At 48.0% G+C, this 27100-nt stretch overlaps 6 protein-coding genes and 1 long non-coding RNA gene across 8 annotated transcripts; 2 read left to right on the top strand and 5 right to left on the bottom strand.

Annotated features, from left to right (window-relative positions):
* Nucleotides 1–5021: 5021 nt before the first annotated feature.
* Nucleotides 5022–6019, bottom strand: CG11425 (uncharacterized protein). The gene has a single exon (NM_141138.2). The coding sequence runs from the start codon at nucleotides 5979–5981 to the stop codon at nucleotides 5064–5066; it is 918 nt and encodes a 305-aa protein (NP_649395.1). The 5' UTR covers nucleotides 5982–6019; the 3' UTR covers nucleotides 5022–5063.
* A 363-nt stretch (nucleotides 6020–6382) lies between these two features.
* lncRNA:CR45382 (long non-coding RNA:CR45382) lies at nucleotides 6383–6862 on the top strand. Its single transcript, NR_125042.1, has one exon. It is a non-coding gene; the product is annotated as a long non-coding RNA:CR45382 (long non-coding RNA).
* Nucleotides 6863–7304: 442 nt separating this feature from the next.
* CG11426 (uncharacterized protein) lies at nucleotides 7305–10258 on the bottom strand. Its single transcript, NM_141137.3, has 2 exons — nucleotides 10020–10258; nucleotides 7305–8947 (listed from the first exon to the last, which is right to left on the bottom strand). Exon 2 carries the CDS (start codon nucleotides 8594–8596, stop codon nucleotides 7574–7576), a length of 1023 nt encoding a protein of 340 aa, NP_649394.1. The 5' UTR covers nucleotides 8597–8947; nucleotides 10020–10258; the 3' UTR covers nucleotides 7305–7573.
* Nucleotides 10259–10960: 702 nt separating this feature from the next.
* CG11437 (uncharacterized protein) lies at nucleotides 10961–11952 on the bottom strand. Its single transcript, NM_141136.3, has one exon. The coding sequence runs from the start codon at nucleotides 11939–11941 to the stop codon at nucleotides 11024–11026; it is 918 nt and encodes a 305-aa protein (NP_649393.1). The 5' UTR covers nucleotides 11942–11952; the 3' UTR covers nucleotides 10961–11023.
* Nucleotides 11953–12737: 785 nt separating this feature from the next.
* CG11438 (uncharacterized protein) lies at nucleotides 12738–15195 on the bottom strand. 2 transcript variants are annotated; one of them, NM_001300216.1, is made up of 1 exon: nucleotides 12738–15195. In NM_001300216.1, exon 1 carries the CDS (start codon nucleotides 13902–13904, stop codon nucleotides 12879–12881), a length of 1026 nt encoding a protein of 341 aa, NP_001287145.1. In that variant the 5' UTR covers nucleotides 13905–15195; the 3' UTR covers nucleotides 12738–12878. The 2 variants fall into 2 exon arrangements, with proteins under 2 accessions (NP_001287145.1, NP_649392.1); NM_141135.3 differs by having other exon boundaries at nucleotides 12738–13982.
* A 4487-nt stretch (nucleotides 15196–19682) lies between these two features.
* On the top strand, nucleotides 19683–21998 carry laza (lazaro). The gene has a single exon (NM_141134.2). The coding sequence runs from the start codon at nucleotides 20256–20258 to the stop codon at nucleotides 21258–21260; it is 1005 nt and encodes a 334-aa protein (NP_649391.1). The 5' UTR covers nucleotides 19683–20255; the 3' UTR covers nucleotides 21261–21998.
* Nucleotides 21999–24824: 2826 nt separating this feature from the next.
* Nucleotides 24825–26441, bottom strand: CG11449 (uncharacterized protein; the record flags this gene model as incomplete). Its single annotated transcript, NM_141133.1, has 1 exon — nucleotides 24825–26441. The coding sequence occupies one exon, from the start codon at nucleotides 26439–26441 to the stop codon at nucleotides 24825–24827; it is 1617 nt and encodes a 538-aa protein (NP_649390.1).
* Nucleotides 26442–27100: the final 659 nt, after the last annotated feature.

Raw genomic sequence — 27100 nt, 5'->3', positions numbered from 1 at the left:
GGACCACCATTGACTGCGTTAATTGCTGCCATTCATTTGAAAAGTCATACGCGCGATTTTTGGACCAGCACAGCCCTCGCAGGACCTTCTTTCGTTCGTCCGGCGGCCGTTAAAAGTGTTGATTATGCGTTCACCCTTTCGCTTTCGTTCTATAAAATCAAACGGGCTTTGCTCTTGCGCCATGCCAGCCTTTTCCTTCTTTATATCATCATCGATGGTCGTGCAGACCTTAATCTGTACTGGATGTGCCCAAAAACAATGTGCGCTTTTACTTTTATTTCGCTGCCGAGCCAGGATTGGTGCTGGTTCCCAAATCCCTCGATCCTTTTCGGATCCAATTTCACTTCTAAGCCTTCGACATGTTCGATGTGGTCGTTCATTGATTTTGGTACCTGAACTGAAGGATAGTTGGAATTGGGCAATGGAAGATACTAAATGCGGTTGTCATTATCCATTGAAGCGTGGTTTGAATTATGACCGTTTAATAAGCATTTTAAAAGCATTTATGTTTACCTAGGGCTGCGATTTATAGACAGCAATAAGGCCCCAGACCTTCGTCCTCAAAGGAGACCGCATTATCCACTTCTGGGAGAACGTAGCACTTAGCTTTAACGGGGCATAAAAGAGGAGTTGCATATTGAAATTTTAATGCAACGCCCATCTGTGAGAGCCCTCTTGGAACGGATGCACATACATAAATTCCGCTCGTGTGGTTTTCAAAATGCATTACGGCATCCTGATGCTTCTCTGTATCAGTCCCCCCGTCGTTCAACCCACCGCGCACATGCTGACCTCCCTTTCTGAACTCGGCTAAGCTAATCAAGGGCTGAGCCAACAATTTACTTAGCCTCGACCTCCGAACCTAACTGATGGTAGTGGATCCTCCTTCCCCTATTCCTATCCACCGCTCCCGCCAAAGTTTCCATCATATCAGCTCCGGCTTTGGCTGCTTTAGTGTGAAGCTCCTTACATCCTCTTGCTACGTTTCGTATGGTTCGGTATGGTTTGGCTTGGTTTGGTTTGGTTTCGTCTGTTCGCCGCCTCATGCATAAACCAATTTGCTTTGCATAAGCAGCGGGCAGGGAGAGGGGGGATTTTGGGGGATTCCCCCAGAGAGACTCTCCAATTGCAGCAATTTTCCGACTTCACTTTATGCATTTATGCGCCTTTGTCTGCAGCCGCACCTCTTCTTTTTTCCGCCTGTCTTCCCTGCATTTGTGGTCGCTGCTCATCGTCTGTATCGTTGGGTCATTAATTTGCAAGCGAACACCTCCAGAACCACCTCCGTCCGGTCTGGGATCCTCTCCCGCTTAGCCGCTCAATCAGTCGGAGCGACCCGGCCCGAGTGGTCAGCAGACCCCGTTCAAGTTCTTAGCACCATTTCCCCAATGAGAAATTAGGAAATTGCATTTGCTGGCAAAACGAGACGGCAGCTACGTAACGGAATTTACGCGATGCACTCCGGCACGGATGCGGCTCCAGGACCGGACCCGTCGAAGATTTCCTATCGGCCCTGCGGCTGGTGGCCAGAGTGGGTCTTCGACAGCTGGAAATTGCCAAAATGTAAATTCTGATATGCCCGGCAGGCAGGGCAGGCATATAAATTTATTGCCCACGTACGCGGGAGCCCCATGCCCCATAATCATCGCCATCATCATGGCCATGGAAATGATCATAGAACCGGCTGTTCGGGACCCTGAAATATTCATAATCAACGCGGCATTAGCTGTGGCTGCGTTTTTATTTCGCTTTTGGCTTTTGCCGGAGCTCATCAATGAATCAGCAACGGAGCTTGTGGCATAATTGGGGTTATGTTTTAGTTATGAGCTCGTGAGCAGTGCGCGGGTGATTTGTGAGGAGTAAGCTAATGGAGTGAACCCATCCATGAAAGCGGAGATTTCTATAACTCTCCCACTGACAGCTGCTCTGATTTCAAATCGATACATCTTTAATGGCGCTGCCCGGACCTGTCCAATGCGCTCCGTCTTGCTCCGTCTTGCATCCGGTTTTCCCTGCTGGGTCCTGGCGACAATAACAGCCATTAAGTGCGACCAACACGTAACCGGGCAATAAACAAGCGTGACAAATGATGCTGCTAAATGAAAGTTGATTGCCGGTTGACGGCCACACCTGTCTCGACTGCTGTGCTGTCCGGAGCGTAGGAGCAGTACGTCCCTGATTCCATGCTGCACAACAGTCAAAATTGTCAGAGACATCGAAAAGAAAGCACGGGCGTGAAATGGCCGCGAAAAATTCCCTGGTCCCCCTCCAGCTTCTCCAGCTTCTGTGTCGGCCCCATTAATAATGATGGCGGCGACAAAATGGCCGCCGTCTGTCCTTTGATGTCACGTGTCGGAGCTGCGTGTGATTCCTGCATCAGGAAAGGACACCGAATGGGAAGCGAACCGGGCACGGAGGTGACGCTGGGCACGACCGGTTTGTTTTTCCCAACTTGGCTCTCGCTGTTTTCCATTCGAACTGCAATGTTGTCGTGCTGTCGCATCAGTTTTCGATGGAAGATAAACGATGAAGTTCATAGCTCGCAGTGGGATACCCGAGTGAGTCCGTTGAATTGAAAAAATGTAAGATGTAACAAGCGACTAACTTCCCTCGAATGCCCTTCGGTATATTCATTGCATGTTTTCGATTAAAGTAGCGCATTTAAGCGAGATTAGGCTAGTCATTCCCCTTCCATCGAGTCAATTCAGACCTCACCACGGGTATTTTAAAACTCCCTCAGGTTGTCAGGTACAGACCGTAGTGTCTGGTTGGATTTGGCCAACCGTTCCCTAGTCGGGCAGCAAGCAAATTACTAATTGGCTAGCAAAACGCTCCGGTTGTTGTCCAACAAACAACGACAACGACAGAGTCCTCTGGCTGGAACTTTTCAGGGGATGCCATACGAAGGTGGCACAACTGGCACACAAGCTTCATTAACTCAAACTATGCTGCATTTTGCGATTATCAAATTGTCTTTACACACATGAAGCCAACGATTCGAGCAGAGCTGAGCGGAGTGGCGGGGAGGTCTGGGTCTGGACTGGTGTGGTCCGGGCCGGTCTGGTCTGATGTGGTCTGGGGTGGGATCGGAAGGCAAGCACTGATGACTGCTGATGGCAAATAGCAAGTGGAAAATCTGGCCAGGACCAGGACGACAACCGCAGAAATATGAAGCGCATGTTGCAGCAGGAAGAGGGGGAAATCCCCAAAATGCTTTGGGATATTTTGTTGAGCAAACAACCGTGCAAAAATGCAGCAGAACATCGTTCTCGTTTTCGAAGGTACGGAGCGACGGAACCCCGTCTCGAACGATGGACATCTGATGGACGAGTGTTCTGGCGACGGGGCAGATAATGCGGAGTGACAAACTGCCGTACCGGACGGGACCGGACATCGACTGGCCGCATTATCACACCTGACGGTGATTAGAGACTCGACGACAGCGGAGCACTTGAATTTCATGTGCTGCAGCGATTGATAGGAAGTCCGGGCTGATCAAGAGCTCTGATTGATGGCATAGGTCGGGGGGGATTAAAGAGAGACAGCTCAGTGGAGAGTGGGGAGTGGGGTCTCCAGATGTCTTGACCATTTGCAATTAGCCTGTCGCAGGGAAAACTTTCTCCGGTTACCGCTGCTTAATGAACTCCCAAGGAACACGAGTTCCAAGTTTCGTCGGCGGCCCCTTCCATGCACCACAGTGAAGTAAGCCAAACAAAACAAAACTTGCGCTAATGCCAAATGTGGGTCATTGTTTTGGATTGCAGCTGAACTTCCGCACGCTCAGTGTTGGTATGCAAATATTTTACGTTTAATTAACGCATGAAAACTAGCTGACTTCGGTGAAGGGCAGATGGAAAGTGGGGAAAGCGCTAGTGTGGCAGGAACTGTCGCTGCAGATTAAAATAAATTGCATAGAAATTTATCATTTGAATCTGGAGCCAACAACAACTTGACACAGTTGCAAAACTTGGCAAGAAAGTGGAGCTTTGGGTCAGCTTTACTGTGTATGCGAGCCATAATTAATCATAATAAAAGCCAGGGCGAGGAGGACCACGAGGAGCAGGGAATTAGTCAGAGAGGCGAGGAAAAAAAACCACAATTTCCAAGCATTTTCTTTGCCGTTAAAATAAATGAGCCAATTAAGCTGCGGCCCAGGCGCCTTTGGCCCACCTGATGAGGGTGTGGTGGGGCGGAGTGGGCCAGGTCGCAAATCCGACCTCGGATTTGTCTGGCTGCAGGTGTTGCGCATCATCATCAGTGGCAAAGACTCGCCGGAGATGGCTCAGGGTGCTTTTCCCAATTTACGCGCTGCTGCTAAAAATTTATTTATGCCTCCCTTCAGCTCCACCATGATTGAGATTGGGATTCGGATGGGGTGGCGGTCGTTGGACTTGTTGATTGCGGCTAAGTCGATCGAAAGCTCACTGGTAATGAATCTGAAGGAGCCGCTAATTTGTAGCACGTTGTCAGCGCAACAACAATGATATCTAAAGGTTTGTTTAGCTTAAACTTTTAAATTTCTTGCTGTGACATAGGTTTGATGTTGTTAAAAACACTGTGGGACCTTCAACGCACGTATTTCTAAGAAATCTATTTTCGTACCCTGCCAGAGAAGCCGATAAAAAATCCCCGGGAAGATCATAAACACAAACCTGCCATTTTTTGTGCCAGTCACTGTGTCCAAATATTGGCATAGCTTTAGCATTTTTAAGGTAGCCACAAAATTCTTACGTACTTACGATTTTAGCGAGTAAATAAAATTTTCCGTGAGGTAGTGTAGAAGTTTGTACATGGAACTGAGAAACTGGGGAAACCACAAGCTGTACTGATGTAAAAACATATTTATTTTTTGTGCAGTTGCTTAGCTAATCACTGTTTTTAGTTCAATCAACCGCTTGATTAATCTTGATGTTTCTAGTTTTCACCGAAGCGGCACGATATGGGCATTTATTGATCCGGCTTTAATAATATTTCCTTCCCGTTTTTACCCCTCCAACCGCAAGAACATTTGATGCAGTTATCTTGTCACTAGCTTTATTGTCGACCTTAAAACGAAACTACGACTAATTAGAGATGTGGCACGTAACTAGAGACAAATCATGCGGCATCTGTTGGCCCCCTTTGACGTCGGCCACATCGACCACTGCAGCCTCCTGCTTCGCACTCGCCAGTGAATCCTGGCACCTCCATTGTAGCTCCTCGGACGCGGCAGCCCGAGTAACCGCAAGGGCGCTCCCGGCACCCAACAGCGAACCGGCCGCAACATCCGACCAGTGGTGTTTGTAGTCGATGACCCGGCTGATGGCCACGAACCAGGCCAGAGCCACGCAAGCTAGCTGCAGCACAGGACTAAGCAAGGATCCACGGAGAGGCCAGCGGCGGCGGCGCAGGTGCAGCGCCACAAACACCAAGCCGTAGAAAGCCATGGCGGAATGGCCGCTGGGAAAGGACACGTTTACGTCACGAATCATTTCCTCGGTGGCTTGCGAAAGATTTGGCCGACACTCGTAGTCTGTGTGGTATTTCAGAGCACCTCGATGCGACTCATCTAAGCAGCTGGAGCCGTCCGGGAAATGTGGACTGCACACGGCAAAGAAGTGGGGCCTCAGTCGCCCAAGTGCCTGCTTTCCGATTCCCTTGAGCAGGTCGTTGGATACGTAGCCGTAAAGGAACCAGCGCACAGTGTTGTACACCGGCCATAGTGTTGGCCAGGGGGCCATGTCCTTCCGGTGGCTGAGAAAGCTTTCAAGGACGACCAGACTGATCAGTGGAAGGTACAGTCCCAGCCAGTGGAGCAGCGTGGGGCTCACTGTGTTTTCGTGGTAGGGATACATTAAGGACTCGTCATCACAGAAGAAACCACGCTTCGTCGGAGGCCCCCACAAGCGACGGAAGTTCTCCACCAGGACAATAAGTAGGCCCAGCAGGACCAGGTCCACCAGGAGGCGGATGGGGGGCCGCAGACTTAAATTAAAGCTCATTTTTAATGCTCGACCCGCGATCCGTGCGATCGATTCAACGGCTCTGTAGTCACTGACTAGTAAATTAAGTTCAAGCTGGGCAACAGCCCCCAGCAATCTAGACTCGGGCGCAGTCACCTCGGATTATTATTTAACCATTCATATGCTTGTCGCTGATTGTATTATTATTAGGCTCCAATCAGAAAGAGGCTTGAGCTGACGTCGCAAATAATTCCCGTTGTATAGGAACGCCGGATCGAAAAACAAAGTACGCGCCATCGGCCGATCTTGCTGTTCTGCGGACTTATCAGCCTGTTGCCACGCACGTGCTGGCGCTATAACCACTACCTTGTCCCAGTCTGGCCCTGAATTAATTTGCGCAAAACACGCGAGTTGCTGTTTACTGCGGATCCGAAATCTCAGTCTTACGTAGGCCGCCGTTAAAGAAAGTTCCCAAAAGCTCTGGGAAAGCTTCGCTCAAGCCCTCTCTGCGGTTCTCCTCCCAGTTTATTAATTGCTGGGTCAGGGGTTCATTTAAGCCAGATTAGCATCGCCGGATTCTTGGGCTGGCTTCTCCCATTGAATAAAAATGTAGGAGACGCGGCACCTTCTCACGATCGTTGTAGAGGATTTCGGGAGAAGCTGACCTCTTGAACCTCCCAAGTTACTGTGCTGCGCCCAAGTAACCTCTGACGCAGCACAAAATCGGATCATCAAAACCGTTGATGAGTAATGGACATCACACATTCCAAGCGTTACCAATAGCCAAGGCAGCCAGGTATGACACACTGTGCGATAATCAAGCCAATAAACCAACACCCAAAATGAAAACATACAGATGAGTTTGTAAAAATAGTGCACTTTACTACAATAATTAGCTACAAAAGCATTTGGGTTTCAAGAAATGCTTGGCAAATTGTTTATAAGTATTAATAAATATTTCCAAAATTACGTAGGCAATAATTATCGTCCTGAAAAATATGTACGTTATAAGGGAAGGAAGTATATATAGATATGTAACGTAACAAAAGTTTCCAATCGAAAATAAAATTATAGTTTAAAAATAAACAGTATATAAATTAGTCACCTAAAATGTTAGAAAACATTGTCTAGCTTCTGAACAAATACAATAAGTATTTTAAAATATTTTCATGTAAAGTTGAAACGTTACAATTTTTTAAGTTCAAAAGCTGAAACGATCTTGTAAGCTAATAACTAAAAATAACTTACTATTTCCGTAGCCACAACTGTAGGTGATCGTCGAAAATGTCACATTGAAATGAGAAATTGAAACAAATAAATTGTACTTAGAACCGATAAACGAGTAAGCAAACAATGGAAAGTGCTCAAACAACGCAGTGCGATTCATTCGTAATGCGTATTTATTTTAGTGGTACCAATTAAAATACATAAAATTAATAATACTATGACTTATACTTAGATGAGATTGCAGGAACAGACTCACATGAGCCATACATACAGATGGGGGATCTCTAACTTAATGCTCTACAAGTACTACAGATTCAATTAGTGCTGATAGTTTATCTAATCTTTATTGCTACCTTTGGAATGTTTTGAATTGACATCGCTACGAAAGCATCTTATCCGTCTCACTAAACCTTAGAGCAGTACTGATCCTCGCTGAAGCTGTTGTTCACGGAGTACGGCGGGGGAGTGGTGGGGCAGACCTCTTCCTGCAGAGTGGCCGCTGTGTTTTCCCTCCTCAGGCCACCGCTTAGAATATTGCTTGCCCCGTCGTCGAACATCCTTGCTATATAGTGGGCGGTGATTAGAGCGCCAGCCACGCCAAGTAGCGATCCGGAAAGGACGTCGGACCAGTGGTGCCAATGGTCCATTACACGGCTGAGGGCCGTATACCAGGCTACCATCACCACTGCGAACTGCACAAAGTGCCGGCTCAGCTTCGATCCCCGCCAGGTGATCTTCCGCTGGAGGTAGAGTGCCACGTAGATCATGGCATAGAAGGCCAAACTAGAGTGACCGCTGGGAAAGCTGAGGCGGGCCTGTCGCACGTCCTCCACGGTGAAGCCCTCGCCGGCGCAGTCGTAGTTCTCCATGTAGCGGTGCAGGTTGACCGGATCGGAGCACATGCTCCCATCCGCAATCTGCGGCTGGCAAACGGCCAGGAAGTGCGGTCTCAGGCGTCCGATGGTGTACTTGCCCACCTCGGTAGCGTCAAAGGTGAGCAGCAGGCCAAAGCAGAAGTAGGTGGACTGCCGGCCCAGCTCCACGTACCATGTGGATACCCTCCAGCCAAGCAGATCCACCGTGGCCGAGATGTCTCCGGCGCGCAGGTGGCTAACGTACTCCACCACCACCATGACCAGGGCCGGAAGCAGGCCCACGATCAGGCCGAGCATTACCGGCGTTATGGTGTTGTCCTGGAATGGATAGCTGATGCTCTCGTCGTCGCAGAAAAAGCCGCGTCGCACGGGATCCACCGCGAACTCGTACACGCAGATGGGAATGACGAGCACCACCACCACCAGGAGCTCCACGAGCAGGCGCTGCGTCATCCGGCGATCCGATGACGGTCCCGTGGAGCCGGCGGCAGAGCCGGATGCAGATGCCGGCATGGAAACCGTTACGGACTGATCTTCTGGTGCGTCGCGCATTTCACTGGCTTAATTAGTTAATATTCCAAATGGCCTTTCTGCCTGCTGGTAATTAGCTTTTCGATTCGTTTGCTTGTTTTCCCGCCGCGTCGATCGTTTCGTCGGGTTCGTTGTCAGTGGCTGACTGAGTTGGCGTCGTTTGGGTAACGTTCTTTAATTTAACGCTCATTTAATAGGCGGCACTCTCCCGACATTCGGCATTGTTTTTGGCTCCCCAGTGCTCTCTTATTTTTAAATTCTCTGAGTCAGAGCAGAGTGTTTATGGCCTATTTTATGGTAGTTAGCCGTTTGCGGGGATGTAATTATTGTTGCGGCTCTTCATTTTTCCAGATTAGACAAGAGCCAGAAACACTGAAATAAAAAATCGGATCGATTAAAACTATTTACCTAACCACCACCTATATATATATATATATATATATAAAATTAAAATATTAATAATAAAAGCGGATGACTGCGCATACGAAATGTAATAAAATCGCTTTTTATATGTGTAAATGACATCTCCCTTGACCCCGATTCTGTGGAGTGTATTGCTAAAACAAGCTCAAGATCAGTTTGATAAGATAAATTAGAGTGTGCATGATAGTCGTGAAAGCTTCTTTAGTGCCAAATCACTGCAATTCAGCGTCTTTTGCGATTATTTAGTATCTCTGTCGGTATCTTGTCGATATCTGCGAAGGGTTTTCTACGCCATGGTAAGCTTGCAGAGCATCGATAAGGCCGGGTCAACAAGCAGTTCTATGGAGTGACTCACAGGTTACTCATTAAATGGCATACTATTGTGCTAGGGCAGCCAGCCGTCGAATAGGCGCGTCTCTTTACGAGATTTGCATTATCGGGAACGTACACTGTCAGCTTCGCTTGGATGGAGCGCCGTTCTCGAGCAGTCGCTAATCTCCCGCCCAAGAATGGCCTCCATTGTGGGCTCCCCTTTTGCTTTCGAGACTGTGATCTGTATGACATCCCTGAAGGGAGTTAAAAAGGGGAAGGAGGAGTGTCTGCCGAACATGTGCACAAAGTTTAACTGTCAATTACATTAAAAAATGGAAAACAGTCGAAGCGGGCACCAAATCATCCCCAGAGTCGCCGTCTTAGCTTCGGGAGCACTCACTCGCTTTGATATTTGTATTCACAGACGCATTCATAGTGGACGTCAAATGGCGCGACCTTTAATTGAATGAATAAGCGACATTTGATTGAATTAAGGCGGCCTGCCTCGGTGAGTATGCATCTCTGCCCCTCCCACAATTGCCACTACCCATACTGAGCGGATTCATTTGAGCCGTACGCTTATTGGAGCATACGCACTCGGACAAGGGATCCATGGCGCTTACTCGGAGATACGTATTTTAGTACGGCATGCTGGTGCTAAAGTGCCCTTTGAAGTTCTAAAGGCTCCAGGCTCCACAAGTTAACCAACCTAATTGTAATGGATCCTTTACGATGGCATATTGATTATATGTCATCACGTTTCTGTTTTTATTGCCACTACGACGCTCTGCGCCGTATCATTAAATAATTGTTCACCTTAACGGCAATCTAATTGTTTTACGACGCTGACAACCGACTTTTGAAACCCGTTCGAACCCGATCCGCAAACATCTAGGCGCCGCTTCTCGATTGCGACTGAATGAAACCAGACTTTGTAAACAAATCTATAGAGCTTCTCTTGCACCGTCGAACGTAACGATTCGTTACGTAACGTAACGAAAGTGGCGATCGACAACAACTCCCGAGTGGATCGTAAGCGGCGAAGGGTTCGGAGCACGGCTTGAAAGCTATTTTCCGAATTCATCTTAAAAGGTTTGGATAATATGTTTAGCATATAAGTCTAGCATTAGAATTCGGATATTATTGTTTAAATAAGCCATATAGGTAAATACGTTTATTCGCTTGGTTGAAATATTAGCGAACTCCCCTTTACGTAATTAGTATTCCAAAAATACGTTTATGAGCACCAGTACATAGTATTTGACGTAATATTGGCGACTCTTAGTTATTAATAGATGTTTTGGTGCTATGGGTTTGGTATATGAGGATTAATATATGGTTTTCCCAAAATTGCCTTAAAATTCCTTACCAAATCTCAAATTATAAATAAAATATAAAATGTAATGTTAACGGAAACAATTTCAATAATATTCTAGTATATGACATGTTAAATTTTAGATTGTAAACATACACTCCTACGATGCTTTAGTTCATTACTATTGTTAGCATGTAATTTGTAATTATTTGTAAGCATTGGTTTTCCCAGCTTCCACATAAAACAATTGGTATCGGAATAAGCCTATTTATTTCTATTCATATACACTTACCTAAAACGTTACCCCTATTAAGTAAACAGAAACGAGTTGCATTCAAATATGAAAATACTTTTATTACCAGTGTTATGTAAGTTCAGAAAAGTTAACACATCGAATGTCAGTAGCCGTAGGTGGCTCTGGTGTAGTATCCCGCGTAGCCGTAGATCTGTTCATTTCTTGGCATGGGACGGCGTTTTACTCGCACCTCCACAAAGAGGTGGGCCACAAATACTGTTGCAAAGAAGGCCATCCACCCACCAAGGGCAGCTCCAGCTGCCACATCTGTTAAGTGGTTCTGGTAGGTAGAGATGCGCTCCCAGCAAACCACCAAGGCCAGAGAGCAACAAGCCAGTTGCAGGGAGGCTCGGACTAATCGCAGCCAGGGAGCAAACAATCTGGCCTGGGAATAAAAAATCAGAAAGCCCATGGCGTAGCAAGTGGTGGACACGAATCCGCTGGGGAAGGAGTGGCGCACCAGGGCGAGCAGATCCTGCGAGGCGGCGAACTCCGTGCAACTGAAGTCCTCGAGGTAGAGGGTGGAGTTCTGCGCGGTCACGTCGGAGCAGCTCTCGCCGCCCTCTGTTCCCCATGTGGGCTGGCAGATATCGAAGAAGTAGGGCCTCAGTCGGCCCGTCGAGTGCTTAGTCAGCCGAATCGCCGCCAAGGTCAGCCCCAGACCGAATAGGTAAACGCCAATGGCCTTGTAGCATTCGCTGATGAATCTGGGGATGCGGACCCCGACGAAGACGAAGCGCTGCGTCAGCTCCGTGGAGCTGGGTACCACGGCAGCCCTGAGCATCTCCACCACGAGCACAAATGCAGCGGGCAGAGCAACCACTGCGATCGTAAGGTGGACCTTGGTCAGCCAGGGCTGGCGATAGGGATACTTCAGGCTGGTATCACTGCAGTGGAATCCCCGTTGGGCCGTGGACAACTGCTGGGGCAGCACCACTAGGGCCGCTCCATAGATTCCTAGGAGAATCAGGAAGTCAATGACCAGCCGGGAGAGGAGACGCGTGTTCGGATTGCCGCACATTTTCACACTGAAGATTGAGCGGGTCGAAGACGTCGGATTCTTTCGACCCGGTTCAAACTCATTTGCATTTCTATCAGTCCAGCGGTGTTGGAGATTACTAAACATGTAAACTTGTTTCACAAACCTTTGTTTTGCTTTTTCCTCCGATCGGGCGGTGGGTCTCATTCGGTTATCGGATGGTCAAGTATGCAAACACTTTGATAATTTATTCTATAATCGGAAAAAGTTAACCCTATTCCAAATCTTTGGGTGTTTTCAGGAATCCACTAAGATTGGTGGGTGCCTTTTGGGACCTCTGTAGATGTTTTACTACCAAGCTTAAGCTTAAGACTTAGAACAAAAAATTTACACGACTAGGTAAAATTAAAATAATTCAAATTTTCTTAAGTGGTATTTCCAAAATGAGCAAATATTAATTTCTTGGAGCGCCACGATCATGACTTAGTGTGACTTCCTAGACAAAGGTAGAGTGAGTAGCTGTAAATTAAGCAACCTATTTGCCATTGAATTGTTATTGTCCCCAGATTATATCTGTTGTAATATCATCGGAATGTGAATATTAATCAAAGCCCCTCTGTTCTTATTCCTTTTGCAGGTAAGCCTAAACTCTGGTTCTCCTCAATCTCAATCAATTTGAAGACAGAAATACTCCTGGGATCTGTAGCCACAAGTTTCGAAAGTATGTGAGGTTAGCCATCATCTGTATCTGTCAATCGATAAGCACTTTCTATTCCTACAGTCCATTAGCCAATTTTCGATGCGCCATTCCACCGACTTAAATGATCTGCTGGATGTTCGTATCGTACTTGAATATATTTATTTCGCTAGAATAAAGACAACAAAACAGGAATTCCGTGCAAGTCTCTTAGTTTGTGAGTGTGTGTACGTTTGTGGGCATTTCTAAGATAGGTTTCGCTAATGGAATTCGCCACTGAGCTCACGGCACGTAGCCGTAGTTGTGATAGGGCTGGGCGTACTGCGCCTGCGCCTGTGCGGGATGTGCCGCCAGGTAGGGCAGCGTTCCAAAGGTATAGGCCGGCAGAGCGGGCGGCTGACCCGCTCCCGACGTGGATCCTCCCGCCTGCGACTTGGTGGAGCTCTTCGGCGAGACCTGCGGCTTGCGCAGCGTGTTGGCCGAGTAGCCAGTCTTCGGCCACCGCTTGCCGGCAAACAAGTCGGCCACATAGGCACTCGTCAGCCAAGCGAACACCACGCCCAATGCCGCCCCCGCCAGGACGTCGCTCCAGTGGTGGTAATAGTCGATGATCCGAGTCAGCGATACGTACCAGCCGAACATGACGAAGAGGAACTGCAGCAGATGCTTCAGCAGCTTGGAGACGCGCGTACTGAGCGCCGCCTGCAGGTAGATGGCCAGGTAGAGCATAGCATACATGGCCATGCTGGCGTGGCCGCTTGGGAAGGACTGGTAGAGCTCCTTGAACTGGTAGTCGGTCATGTTGGCGTTGCTGCACGTAAAACTGTCTATGTAGCGTCCCAGGTTCTGGGCGTCCTGGCAGCTGCTTCCGTCCGGCAGCATGGGCTGGCACACGGCGAGGAAGTGCGGTCGCAGACGCCCGAGGCACAGCTTCGTCAGCATCGTGGTGAACGTGACCATGGCGAGGCCGTACAGGTAGAAGATAACCTGGCGATAAAGGACCCCGAGGCGGTGGGCTATCCGGCAGCTATCCCGCTTACCGCCCGCCTCTCTAAGCGGCCCACCGGGCAGCTGCCTAAACAACTCCACCACTACGATCACGGCGTTGGGCACTCCGAGGACGATGGCGATGATCACCTTGGAGCTGATGGTGCCGTCGCGCGCTGGATAGCTGAGGGTCTCGTCGCCACAGAAGAAGCCGCGCCGGAAGGGACGCCCCATCTTGTGGAGCAGCACACTGGCCACGCTGAGGGCCACCCAGATCAGCAGGTCGCAGAACCCGCGGGCCAGCTTCGAATACTTGGACATGACTGGGATTCTCGTATCGCACGAACAGCAGACCGACTATTGACTCGACTCGACCGGCTGGCAAACAGCGCTTAACTAACCGAGCGCGGCTGGTGAGTCGCCCAACCTGGCCGTGATTTCTGGGGGCTCCCTCTCGCAGCCATTTGCGGTCCGTTGGCTGGTGCGTGCGTCTTTCTGAACAGCTGCTGTTATTGCTGTTATTGGTGTTTTTGTTGTTGGTGTTGCCTGGCAACGGCGGAGCTTCCCATCCGCTGACATGCCATAAACATTTGATGGTTGTTTGCTTTTTTTAATTGCAAGCGAGTCAATTTTCCATTGCGCCGACAGCACGGAAAACATTTGACTAATTGGCACACAAAGGGCAATCAAGTTCTAGGTGGGTTGCGAAAATTCTCGCGGTGCAGTGCCACCAGAAATCCAAACTCCTTTAGCACTCATATTTCATAAGGTAAACGCCAGTCTGCACACTCATATTTCATCTACGAGTATAATCGGCGGAAAAATAAACAGATCTCGGGTGCAACACCCACTCCGCACTTCATTGCTTACCCAGATCGAGGAACTGGTTTCACTTATTGCTCATGAGCCAGGAGAAAATCTTGGCGAAAAGATATGACTGCGCCAGAAGAGAGATGGTAAGCTGCAAACTGGTTTCTCCGGAGGCAGTCGTCGGTTCTCGCCTTTCGCCGCAGACCGAGCTCTTTTGGATGCGTGTGCATAATTTCCTAGTGGGCAGCAAGTGGAACCGACACAAGAAAGGCCGAGAAACGATGGGCACCACTCAAGTGTGGTAATTTTGGCCTGCCGCTGGTTAATTGCTCCAACGAGTATGAGTCGCCCATCGATTGGCGCTGAGCTGTGCTTAGTTGGAGCTGGGAATTTTCACTTTTAGGCATTTCTCGCCCAGTGACTCACAAATCCGCGGCTTCGATCGCACCGCATGTGATGCAGGGGGCACGGTGGTTGCAGGTGATTCCGCACCTGTTCTGTGACGTCGCCAAGTCGGAGGTGCATTCTTCGGGTGGCTTTGGCGCTTCTCTGGTGTGACGTATGCTCAAAGCTTAAAGCTTCTGCTCGATCGGCGATTAACGAGGGGAAACCGGCTTGCTTTGAGATTCTGTTCGGTGCTGATCTTTATGGGATTGCTAATGGAAACGTCCAACAGACAGCGCTGGAGTTGGCCAAAAGCGGGTGGCGATGCGGCTCGTTAGCTTTTCAAATTAACACCGAGCTTCGAACATATCTAATTCGGCGTTTATAAAAAAGAAGTTTATAATATTTGTGTGGTAATTTAGTCATTATTATAATGTGATTGGAACGCAAACAAACAGTTAACTTTGTGATTTCAGATTCTAATAATTCTTATATAAATATGGCTTAAACAATTATGTATGATTAACAGAAGGGGGGCCGATCACAGCATTTTAATGCTTCTTATGCCCGTTACTCCCAAAGTAAAAGATTCGTTGTAGGTAGAAGGACGCGATTTTAAGTATACACTGCGCGCCATCAGATTAGCGCCCCCTGCATGGCTCCGTTTCTTCTTATGTTCTGTATTTTACCATTGCACGAAAATGTTTCAATGTTATTGTTTTTTGTTCACTGATATTCCCTCTATCTTTGAGGATAAAGGATAAAGAGGTCCTGAGAAGAACCGTTATCTTTTTAATTCTGCTTTGTATTACTTTCGGTGAAAAATTGGACACGTATATTGCATAATCAGATTAGCGCCCCCCAATGCAGGTTTGAATATCTTCCATAATTTGAAAGGTAGGACAACAACATTTTTTATTGAAAAGTTTGCTTTTATTTTGCGAAAAAAAAATGGAACGGAAAAAAATAGGAAAGCTGTTCTCCTTGCAGGAAAAAGCCGAAATCATAGCATTCTATGAATGCGGGCTGTCTTTTCATGAACTTGCAGAAAAAAACAGCAGACATTGCAAAACTGTAGCCAATTTCATTAAAAACAATTAAAATTATAGAAAAAACTATTTTATAATTAATTTCCTTTAAAAATATTCTAATTTAAATATAAAAGTGTTAAACATCTAATTTTTTTCGAAATGAATCGAAAAAACTTAAATTATACTAGGGGCGCTATCCTGATGACCCAATTTTGACTTACCCATTTATGGATTGTTTTTCTTTTTTATTTAAATAAAAATCTAGAAACAAACTGCATCCCATATAAACTTTTCATTAATAGAATTGTTCAACTTTTAGGGGAAAAAAATTTTCAAAGCTGTCGCCTAAACAGTTTTCTAAATACCTCACACCAAAAATGTTTGCTGAAGTTGCGCTAACCTGGTGACGCGCAGTGTGTGTATATATTCGTGTTCAGGACCACTTGCGCGGAGTCGATCTAGCCATCCCCAATTGCTAATCCTTTTTTCTGTCCGTATGGTGGTCGATAAAAAAAGCTAGATTGTTAAGGTTAGCTTGCATATACAATTAATGTAAATGCAGCGCAACTTTGGTTCAGAAGACTGTCACGCCCAGTAAACCGCCCCTACTTTTCAAAATTGAAAATATGACAAATATGAATATATGAATTTGAAAAAATATTGCAATTTTCGATGAGTATCTGGTATCGGGTATCTGCTAGTCGAGGACCTCTTGTTATACCTTGTTAGTTGAAGTTAATAGCTAAATTTTAATTGTTTTAAACAATGATTTGCATTAGGATTGCAAGTTTGAATTAAACTAACAGTAAAAGCATATATTATAGTATCTTTAAGAGTTTCTGTTTCAACGAAAACGAAATCCCTCGTATCAAATCATGAGTAATTACTGGTAGTTTGGTTATTACTGGTTAATCAGTGCGAGAATTCTGCAAAAGGGGTTTATGGACCTCAATCGCTTGGGTGCATAGCACGTGCATGGAATTAAAATCAATTCAAGTCGGTCCGGTTTAAATTGCTCAATCCACGGAGAACTTAGCGTTGGTCCGCAACCTTGGGGGGATTTGCGGCAAGTTATGATTGGTCCCTCATCGAATCGATATAAAACGTCAGGTCTGGTTATTCACCCCCACATATCGGTAGCAGTTCGAAGCAGTTCGTCACCTGTCTGATGAATCGCACTTCCTGTCCGAATCATAAGCTCCCTCGATGTTCCCACTTGTACTTGAGCGTATCGGCTCCCCGTTGAGAAAGAAAACTAGTTTCCGCAAACCCATTATATATCTCGGCATTGGCGTCGGCGTAGTGTCAACAGCAATCTATTGTCGCAACGCAAACAGATTTCCCCATGTTAATCGCGGAATGTCAATGCCAAGTGCTTCCCTCAGGAGGGGCATTGCGTTGGAATCTTTATCGGATCGGATGGGATCGAATTGAATGGCATCGGATCGGGTTGGACTGGCATGAGTTCCTCATTGCATACTGCGTCGCAGCTCGCCCGCCCATTTGCGTCCGATTCACTATCAGCTGGGCATCGCGATTTCACGCTCACACCTCGACGAGCCAATTCTAACACATTTCTTATCAGCGACGGTAACGGTGGCTTGGAGAACTGCAACCGGTAGCGAAACAACAACACTGATTTTAAAAAATTCTGTCTCAGCTGTTTGCCTTTTTGTGTTGGACAGGAAGTGGTTCTTTGGTTCGCCAAACCCGAAACCTATCCGTACATGTGCCGAGTCAGATTTTCGTGTTTACTATTTACTTGTTCCCAGAAATCCGCGTGGGTTGTGTAATCGACGATTACCCCCTGGATCTGCGTATTTAGCGAATTATGCCAATAATAAATTTTGATTTAGTGTCGCCGCAGTCGAAGGTGTCACTAAATGAGATCTCTGTCATATAAAACCAGAAACCTTATGATCAGACCGTCAGCTTCTCGGGGAAGACGTGTAATAACAATAATAATTATGGGTACCCGTTTTTGGCGCGTGCTGCGGTCGTTCATTGATACGACTTGGCACTCCGATGATTGAGAAAAGGGGCGGATCTGGTAGTGGATTGCTGCACAGATCAATTGACAGTAAGCTCGACTGAGTGGTTACAGTTCTGCGTTACGTAACGATGTCAACCTAACATACATAAACTAACCACATTTCAGGGCCTTTGGCCATCGCTCAGAGGTTCGGTTGCGCTAACCTGAAAATATTCGTTTTACAATTTATAAAATTTAAGCGAGTGCACAATTATATCTCATTTTTTTTTTTAAGGTTTAAGCAACAAAATGTGGATACTAAAGATATATTGTATATGTCGACTGTTTGTCTGTTAAACAACTTATATGCTAAAATTCATCATTATTGAATGCCTCCATCTCATTCAATCAGTTGGAGTGAATTTAGCCAGAAACAGTCGGTTCGTATATTTTTATATCCGTGGTCAGAGTCCCCATTGTCCGGCACAGTCCTGGAGTAATTTCCTTTCAGTGGGACTCAGAAATTAGCATAAATTAACAGCAAATAGTTGCAAGCACAGCAATTTCGATGTAAATTGAGCAGTTGCAAATTGCCATAAAGAAGTCCGATTCGTAGTGCAAATACAAAGTGGCCATAAACTGGCTGCAGTTTATGTACTGCGGCTCCAGCCGCAGTTCCAGCTCCAGCACTCGGAGTCTGGGTCTGCCAGTGTTGGCCCTCGTCTCCATTACTGCGAAGTCCATTCCGCCCAGGTCCGCTTACTCAGTGGGGTCCGAGCAACGACCTACATTAGTACAAATGCTTCAAAGGCACGCAGCGGAGCAGCAAGCCGTTTTAAGTCTCATCGGAATGACCTCCTCCTCTGACCGTCGCAGGCAGCAGAAGGAAATATTCCACGCCGCCACTCCACACCACTCAGCATCCATCTGCCTCGGCGTCCACATTTCCAGCGACTCAAATGCAACTCTTTCATTATGCGCAAACGGCAAGTCGCAGGCAAACAAGCCTAAGCAAACTGAGCAGAGCAAACCTTGAAACAATTCAATAGTTTCCTCATTAGTAACATTCGTGCCAAAGCCAATAGGCGACAGGAGTGGTAAGTCTGAGGAGGCGTACACTGGTCCTAAACAGATACAAATTCAGATGCTTGTATGCGACCCGCTTAAATCATTAAAAACTGTTAATAAGAATTGCCAAAATCATGAACGTCAAGTTTTAAGAATGGGATATAATCATTACGATTTTACCTTAAAGTAAATTAAGTGCAAGAGTACCTATCCAAGGTTGTGTAGTTGTATGTCCTTTCTATTTTATATAATATGGTATATAGCTTTAAGGCATCTTTTTGTAAATTTGTTGATCTACATTTTGTTTTGATCATCAAAAAACTTTAGAGATATTGGAACTATTGCAAACAGTCTGTTTAAAATTATGAAGTGACGAAATACCACGGCACATGAAATATTAAATTTATTTTTTATTATGTATAAAAGATTAATAATATAGAAATTAAATAATTATATAGTTATTGATCTAAATTCCGAAAAAAATTATATTCTTTAATACGCTTATCTGGCCTACTCGGGGTTTTCTATGAAATCAAATCTTACTACATTTTTAGCAGTGTACGAGCTAGCTAAGAGCAGCACGGTCGTGATAAGGAGCAGTACAAGTACCATTGAAATCCAATATCAATGCGAATCGCACACAGCGCTGGGAACCTTCGCCGCGGTCTGCCGTCTCTCAGAAGCAACTTTGTTTGGGCTTGTGTTTGCGTTCTCCGTTCCGAAGACCGTAGACGGTAGACCGCAAACGGAAGACCGTAGAGCGTAGAGCGTGGAACATGGTGCGCTGACACTCCAGCGGGCCAGAGGCGAACGGCTGTTTCGCAGTCGCGGGACAGTCGCTACCGGCAGCTCGGCAGCGATCGTCGCCTTCTCGGTCGCAGTTGCAGTCGCAGTCGCAGTTGTAGTCACTAGCAGCGAGCTAGGTACATTCGCCGACGATCCCAAACAAAGCGTCAGAGCGGCCCAGAGCCCGAAAGACATCGAAACGGAGTGCGGACAAAGCCGCTAGTTCGTGGTTTGCTCTGCCCGCTGCCATTGGTTCGGTTCACGGTCTGCAAAAGGCGGTGCAGAGCGACGGCCAGCTGACTGACTGACGGCTGTTAGCCGAAATTCGCTAATTTCCCGCGAAGAAAATCGCCTTTGAACCCGGTCGGAGAAGTCGTGCGCGCATTTTTCGAAAGCGAAAATCGCAATATAAAACGCTCGGGCCGGCGTGTAAGTGCGCAATTTGTGTGACAACCGAAAATAAAGTGAAACGAATAAACGAATGGCCACAGATACTGGGCGTGAAACACAGAAACAAATGTACTGTCACAAAAACCAGTGCCAAGTGTCAATGGATTGGCTTGAACCCACGCGATAAGAACGCGGCTGAAATACATAACTCACATTCAAGTAGCCGAAGCCATGCACACTTTCAAAAGGGGCTTCTTTTGCTCTGATCTGAGCATACGGTATCCCTACAAGGACTGCACGATCACGGTGCCGATGCTACTGCTCATGATGCTCCTGCTCCCGATGCTCTTCGTGGCCGTGGTGGAGATCATGCGGATCTGCAAGCGCTTCCGCACCAGGCTCTACTTCCGCAATCTGTGGCGCGCAGAGGCCACCTTCAGCTTCGGCTTCATAGCCACCTATCTCACCACCGAGCTGGCGAAGCACGCCGTCGGGCGGCTGAGGCCGCACTTCTTCCACGGTTGCCAGCCGCGCCTCGACGATGGCAGCTCCTGCTCGGACCTCCAGAACGCTGAGCTGTACGTGGAGCAGTTCCACTGCACTAACAACAACCTCTCCACGCGACAGATCCGCGAGTTGCACGTCAGTTTCCCGAGTGCCCACAGCAGCTTGAGCTTCTATTCGATGGTCCTGCTGGCCCTCTACGTACACGGGGTGTGGCGGGGACGAGGGGGAGTGCGAGTCCTGCGGCACGTCCTGCAGTTCCTGCTCCTTATGGCTGCCCTCTGCGTTTCCCTGAGCCGCGTAGCCGACTACTGGCACCACTGGTCCGACGTCCTGGCCGGCGCCCTCCTTGGAGTGACCTATGCCGCCATCACAGCTGCCTACGTGGGTAACCTATTGCGGCGGCAGACCAGCTCCACCGGCAGAATCCCGCCCTCCTTGAACTACAGCCACCACCTGCACCACCAGCTAATGGCGGACAACAATAACTCGACGGCCTCTGCTAAGGTCCACTTCCTGGCAGCAGCTGCTTCCGCTTCAATGACCACAACGACGCCGCTCGACGACATCCAGGACTCCGATGTGGAGGATTCCAGGGACTGCAGAGACTCCGAGGACTCGCACGACTCTCAGGACTCGCACGCAGAGAATGAGGACGACAACGAGGAGGTATACAAGTCGCAAATGTCGCGTCCCGTCACTCCGCCCACCGATCTGACCCACGTCGTCTGAGACACCAAGCTGGAAATATGGCGGAGAGGAATAATCAGACTTATCGCCCGCCGGCTGCTATTTCCACTATTTTTCCATTTAGAAATCGAAGCAAACAGAAATATGTGATAAGTGCGCGGCGCACTCTTTACCTGATATGCCAATGTCCACCCCCACACTCCTCCGGCGATTTTCGAAATCCAAAGCGATCAATCGGTTGTGCAACTTCTATGCCGATCCGGGAAATTGTTTCGGCCTTCAACGGCTTATTGCTCGATGGCGATTACGAGAATTTCGGCTATGGGTGAGTATCTCGCCAAAAGTATCTGCCGCTGATATTGCAAGGCCGGATCGAACCGCAGTATCTCGGCGGAGCTACTGGCTCCGCGCTAGCTACTTGTTTGTTTGTAAACAATACCGCAGTCACGTCGCAGTCGCCGCTGCCGCTTTTGAAGTGCCCAGCCCGCCAACGTGGAGCTCCAGCTCCCAATCAGCTGCGACAATCTCTGGACAGCGACGCCGACTGCTGCGCCTTGCGGCTGATAGTGCATAAAAATAATAAATAATAATAAATGCCGCGCTTATGGCTGCACAGACACGGAATACACTCGCATGAGAGGGGGATTTATGAACAAATCAATTAAGTCGAGTTTAATTTTATTATTTGTTTTATGTTAAATATGTTTGGCTACCGACAGATTTTAAGGCTTACTCTAAGTGTTTGCTCTACAGGCTGAATAAATGTTTATTGCCCAAGTGATTTACGAGGTGCAGTTTTTTAAGTTTGGCTTCTCGACATTTTGAATCGGTTGCGTTTCCAGCGAACCACATTTCTAGGAAACCCCTTTGCTCAAGAAGGCTAGATTGTCCGTAAGCAATGGTTTGATAAGGCCGACTATCAGGTAGAATGATAAATAAATATGTAATTGTAGTCATAATACCACTAGAACAACACATTCCACATCGAACAAAACGAAAATAAACATTCTTGGCCCGACTAATTGTACTTGTCCCAAGCGTGTCGCGTATCTAATCGGGCCCATGTATTTCATAATCGCACAGTCGTTCTCCCACATACCTGAAGAAATAGTCACAAAGTCTTAGATTCGCAGGGCTCAACTAATGGAATGGTCTTTGGACGGGGTCGCGGCAAGTGGGCGCCACCTTTGGCAGGTGCACGCTCCACCTTATCGGTCGGATTAGAAGGTTAACGGGCGAAGAGGTTCTCCAGATGGAGCAGATAGCATCGGCAGGCCATCAATCAATACCCCCAAGCGAAACTCCTTGATTGCGGTGTTCAATTTAAGACCATTTTCCCCATTCATTTCCATTGATTTGCCATGTCCAATTAAACCGAATTTTGTCTATTTATAATTCGCTATTTTTGCGCTCAGTCTGCTGTCCGATGCGCAGTTACCTGCCTGAAACTGTTGACCTCCACAAATCCATTTTGCAGCGACACCTCCGCAGCGGTCCAATCAAGCGGCTTCCTCATTTATATTGATTCTCCATTTTCAATTTCGCCTTCCCGCCCAAACCGCGTATGGATATGCAAACGGACGCACGATTGATGCCTTGAAGTTGAGGCGCAATTGAGACCCATTACCCAGTCACCTAGATATGGAGGAAGCTCTTTCTGCAGATGTAGATACGGACACAGATACCAAAACCACTTTGCTCATCTGTCTTGCGCCGCTTTGAACTACCTAAGAGTATATGAGAGGGGAATTGAGAAGGGAAAGTGCTTCTGCGACTATGGCGGAAAAACCAAGCCGCAACTACAAAAGAAAAGCCATAGGAATAAAACGCAAAACTAAAGCTGAGCAATTTATTTTTAAGCACACATATCGGAGGTAGCTCATCCCTGCTCTCCGCTACCGAACTATTGAGGGCCCAAGGAAGCAAAACCGAACTGGAGCGAACTAAGGAATGGAATCACTCGGCTAATACAAAACAATTGTGTGCAATCTTGCAGATAAATTTTGATGGGAGTGAAAGGGCGGAGGAGCGATGTCGTAGAACGCCGGGGAATGCAGTGCACACTAAGGCAGCTGCGTCGTACTTTTTTCCAATTACAATATCGATATTTTGGCTTTTACCTTTTTACCAGCACGATATTTATAAATGCCAAAGATGCCGCGACAGGCACCGTGGGATGGGGCTTATAAATCCTCAAAGGTAGTGAATTTAAGAGGAATAAGTTCGGATCGGGGCAAATCAGTGGGCAAAACGATTTGTCTTGAATCGAGTTCGGATTAAGTCAAATTATATTTTTTTTCTAAAAGCGTTAAAGCTTATGGGCAATCTCTTCTGAACTTACTAAAAAATCTATTGCCAATTGAGGAATACAGTTCCCCTTTCCAACTCAATAAGTCTTTGTCAAAATATACATGCAATACATTATACAAAACTGCTAACAACAAGACGTTTATGATTTTTACCCCAGTGTAGCCGACATGGAGGGTTTCCTCCGGACTTCCAGTTCTCGTACCACGGTTCGTGCAGACTCCCTCTCACATCGGAGCATAGTTTGTCTCCGCTTCTCTATTGACATTTCCTCAAAACTTTTCTCATCAATTCACGTCAGGGTGTGCATGTGTGTGTGTAAGCGTGTGTGTTGGTACTTGTAAATACGACAACGTTTATTGTCATTGGAATTATTACTGCCATATGCGATGCGAGTGGCAGGCAATCCCAGGCCCAGGCCCAGGTTCAGGCTCAAGCCCATAGCCCCTCCGCGGGTCCCCGACATGTCGTAGGTAGGAATCACAATGGTTGTCAGGGGAAACCTGTTCCTTGGCTTTTCCTCGCCTGCAGCCTGCTGGGTGGGTGGGTGCTGGGGGCTTATCTTGGGTATTTTTTTTGCGTATGCGAAAATTTAACGAATCATGAAATACGATAATTGAACCATGCACAAGAGTTCGTCGTTGCCGTTGTCGCTAGCGGTGGCATCTCCACTCAAGCTGGAGCTCCAGCTCTATCTTCATCTTCGTCGTCGTCTTTCCATTGTTTGCTTGTGTACGCTCAGCGTATGTGTGTGGCATAATAAAATTTTATTGTAGCCAAAAGTTGGCTACCACTTTTTCCATGGCACCCGGGCAGTAGTTTTCCCCACCCCATTCCCGCTCACCCGTAATTGTGTGTACCCACCCGCGGAGAAAGTGGGTTCCTGTGGGGGGAGGTGGCCTAAACGCCCACATAGTTGGAAATTAGCGAGATGTGTGGGCGGACTCTTCTACCGCACGCGCAACAATGTCGCTTAGTCATCATGGCGGTTCTTTGATTTCGATTCGCCAGTTACTTTTGGCTGGCAATTTAATGGCATACTTTTGGGCAGGGAAATGGCATCGAAGTTCGAACTTCGAACTTCTTAGATCTGTATAGTAAATAAGCTACCTACATGCCCAGCCATGAAACGAGTTCCTCACTCACATATGACACCACGCTTTTACTTTCAAGTGCACTTTATTTTGAAGCCTTGCAGTACTAGAACTAATAGCCTACTCTAAGGCCCCACATGGACCCACCTAGCGGCATTCCAAGAGCGCCCGACACTAGGCAACGACCTGTGAGATTAGGCTATCCTCAGCGGATCCGGTTGCGGGAACTTTGGATGTTCTTCAGCTGCTTTTCCACTTCCCGCAAGTACTTCTCCGGTAGGCAATTGTCGCGCATAGCCGCGATCTTGGCGTTAATCACCTGCTGGATGTTAACGTCCCGCTGCTTCTCATGGTCGAGCCACTTCTGCACCCTTCCGGCTTCCAGCTCGGCCAGACGGCGACGCTCCGCCTGTTTGTCTGTCATCTGTTGGCGCAAGTCCTGGCGGTAAGCCTGCCGCTGAGCGTCCCGCTGACGATCCATGACCTTCTGCTTCTCCTCCTCCTCGCGCATGCGATCCATGACCTTGGCGAACTCCTCCCCGGCGTGGGCGATCTCCAGAGCAAGGCGCTGCTTCATCTCCTGGGCCTGCTGCGCCCGTGCCTCGAGCAGGTCCCGCTCTGCCTCCCGCCGCGCTATGGCTGCTTCCTTCTCCCGCTGGCGATACTCGCGCTCCACGCGGTCTCGCTCCTTTAGATACTTCAGCTCGTCGTTGGTCTGGCGCGTCTCCATGGCTTCGGCAGCTACCGTAAAGATGCGCTGCTGGCGGCGCTCGAACTCCTTTTTGGCCAGTCGTTTCATTTCCTTAAGCTGGCGCTCCTTCTCCTGCTTATCGCGCATGTAGGCGGTTACCCGCAGGTCAGCCAATCGCTCCTGTTCGCTGAACATCGTCTTGAAGACGTTGGACATGTCCCGGATGCGCTGGAGCTCCTCCCGGAGCCTTTGCTTGCGCAGTTGGGCAAAGGCCCGCTGCTGCTCCTCCTGGCTGCGCAGGAGCTCGGTGGCGCGACGAATATCCTTGGCCTCGTCGGCCACCCGCTTGGCTTCCAAGTAGCGCACGTTCTCGCGCTCTGAGAGCTGCTGCCGGATCTCCTGGGCATAGCGGTTCCGCTTCTCCACCTCCAGTCGCTCGCGCTCATCCTCTTCGGTCAGCGCTTTCTGGGCCCGTTCGTTGACCATACGTGCCAGTCGCTCATCGTCCTCGCGCAGCGCCTTGGATAAGAGGTGCTTCTCATGGATCTGCGCTTCCCGCACAGCTTTGCATTTTGCGTCGAGAATCATGCGGTTGATCTGCTTCACCTCCTGTTCCTGCTCTTGACGGGCAAGAAAGGCGCGACTTAACACGGACTCCTTTTCCTCGAGGATCTCGCTGAGCAGGGTGCTTCTGCTTTCGGAAGCGCCAACCCCCTTGGCTTCATCGATGGCCTTGAATCGTTGTCGCGTCTCCTCAACCATTTGCAGCTGCTTGCGGTGCTCCTCTTCGTGCTGCTCAATCCTCTGCAGCTTCTCGCTCACGGTTTCTAGTTTTCCCTGATCCTTGAGACGGCGAAGCTCCCCGGCTCGGAGCACCACTTGTTTTGTGCCCTGATTGCGTTTTCGATCGCGTTCATTGCGCTTTAGTTGCTTCTGGTCATAGGCCGCCGACTGGTCACAAAGTGGTCTCCTGAAGGACCCGAAAGATGTGGCGGTTGGGTGGAAGCCACAAGCAGGCGGGCGATAGGCTGCCGTTTGGGCTCGTGCCCTGGCTCTTAGCTCATTGCACTTTTTCTGCACCTGAGATTCTGCACTGACGAATCGCACATTGGAGGCGGAAAAGCAGGGCATCCTTTTTAAAGTAAGCTTGTTAATAAGGCCTAAAAAACCGGGACTGGGAAGTATATCCTGGAGCAGAATTTGAGCTTCATTGAGTGATACCAAGATTGGAAACTTTATTCGATTCGCGTTGCTGGGACAATTTGTTTGGGTAGCAAGCGGTGGTAACCTTGGAGGCCACCAAGTAACCATGCAACAACCTATAACGTGCGAAACTATCCAAAAAACACATTGTTGGCTCTGTAGGTAGAGTTCAGTGCCAAAATACAGATAGCTGTGTGTAGGCATCCGTCTGCTCAGAATTGAAATACGCTTTTGCCGGAAGCTTTTCTCTTGATTTGTTCTGACGGTTACAGCGCACCCAACCACTCTTATCTTCCCTGCCCACTGGGCGAGCATTTAAACAGTCCCCATCCTCGTCCTCGTGCTAGGACCCGGACATCAAAAATGCAACCAAGCATAAATTTCGGGGCTCTGCGGCGGCCCCCATTGATTTATGCGCCTTGTCCAAGGACAAACATGCTTAGTCCCACCCAAATCGGTCCCTTCCTGACCAGTCCGGTACAACCCAGTCCATCCCGCTTCAATGATGTGTGCGAATGTGTGAAAGAAGTCAGCAATTATGCGACATAGAAAAGCAATAAGCCAACAAAATTCACACATTTTGGTCG

The sequence above is a fragment of the Drosophila melanogaster genome, chromosome 3L (genome assembly GCF_000001215.4).
Source record: "Drosophila melanogaster chromosome 3L".
Lineage (NCBI taxonomy): Eukaryota > Metazoa > Arthropoda > Insecta > Diptera > Drosophilidae > Drosophila > Drosophila melanogaster.
This window is presented reverse-complemented; position numbering and strand designations above follow the sequence as displayed.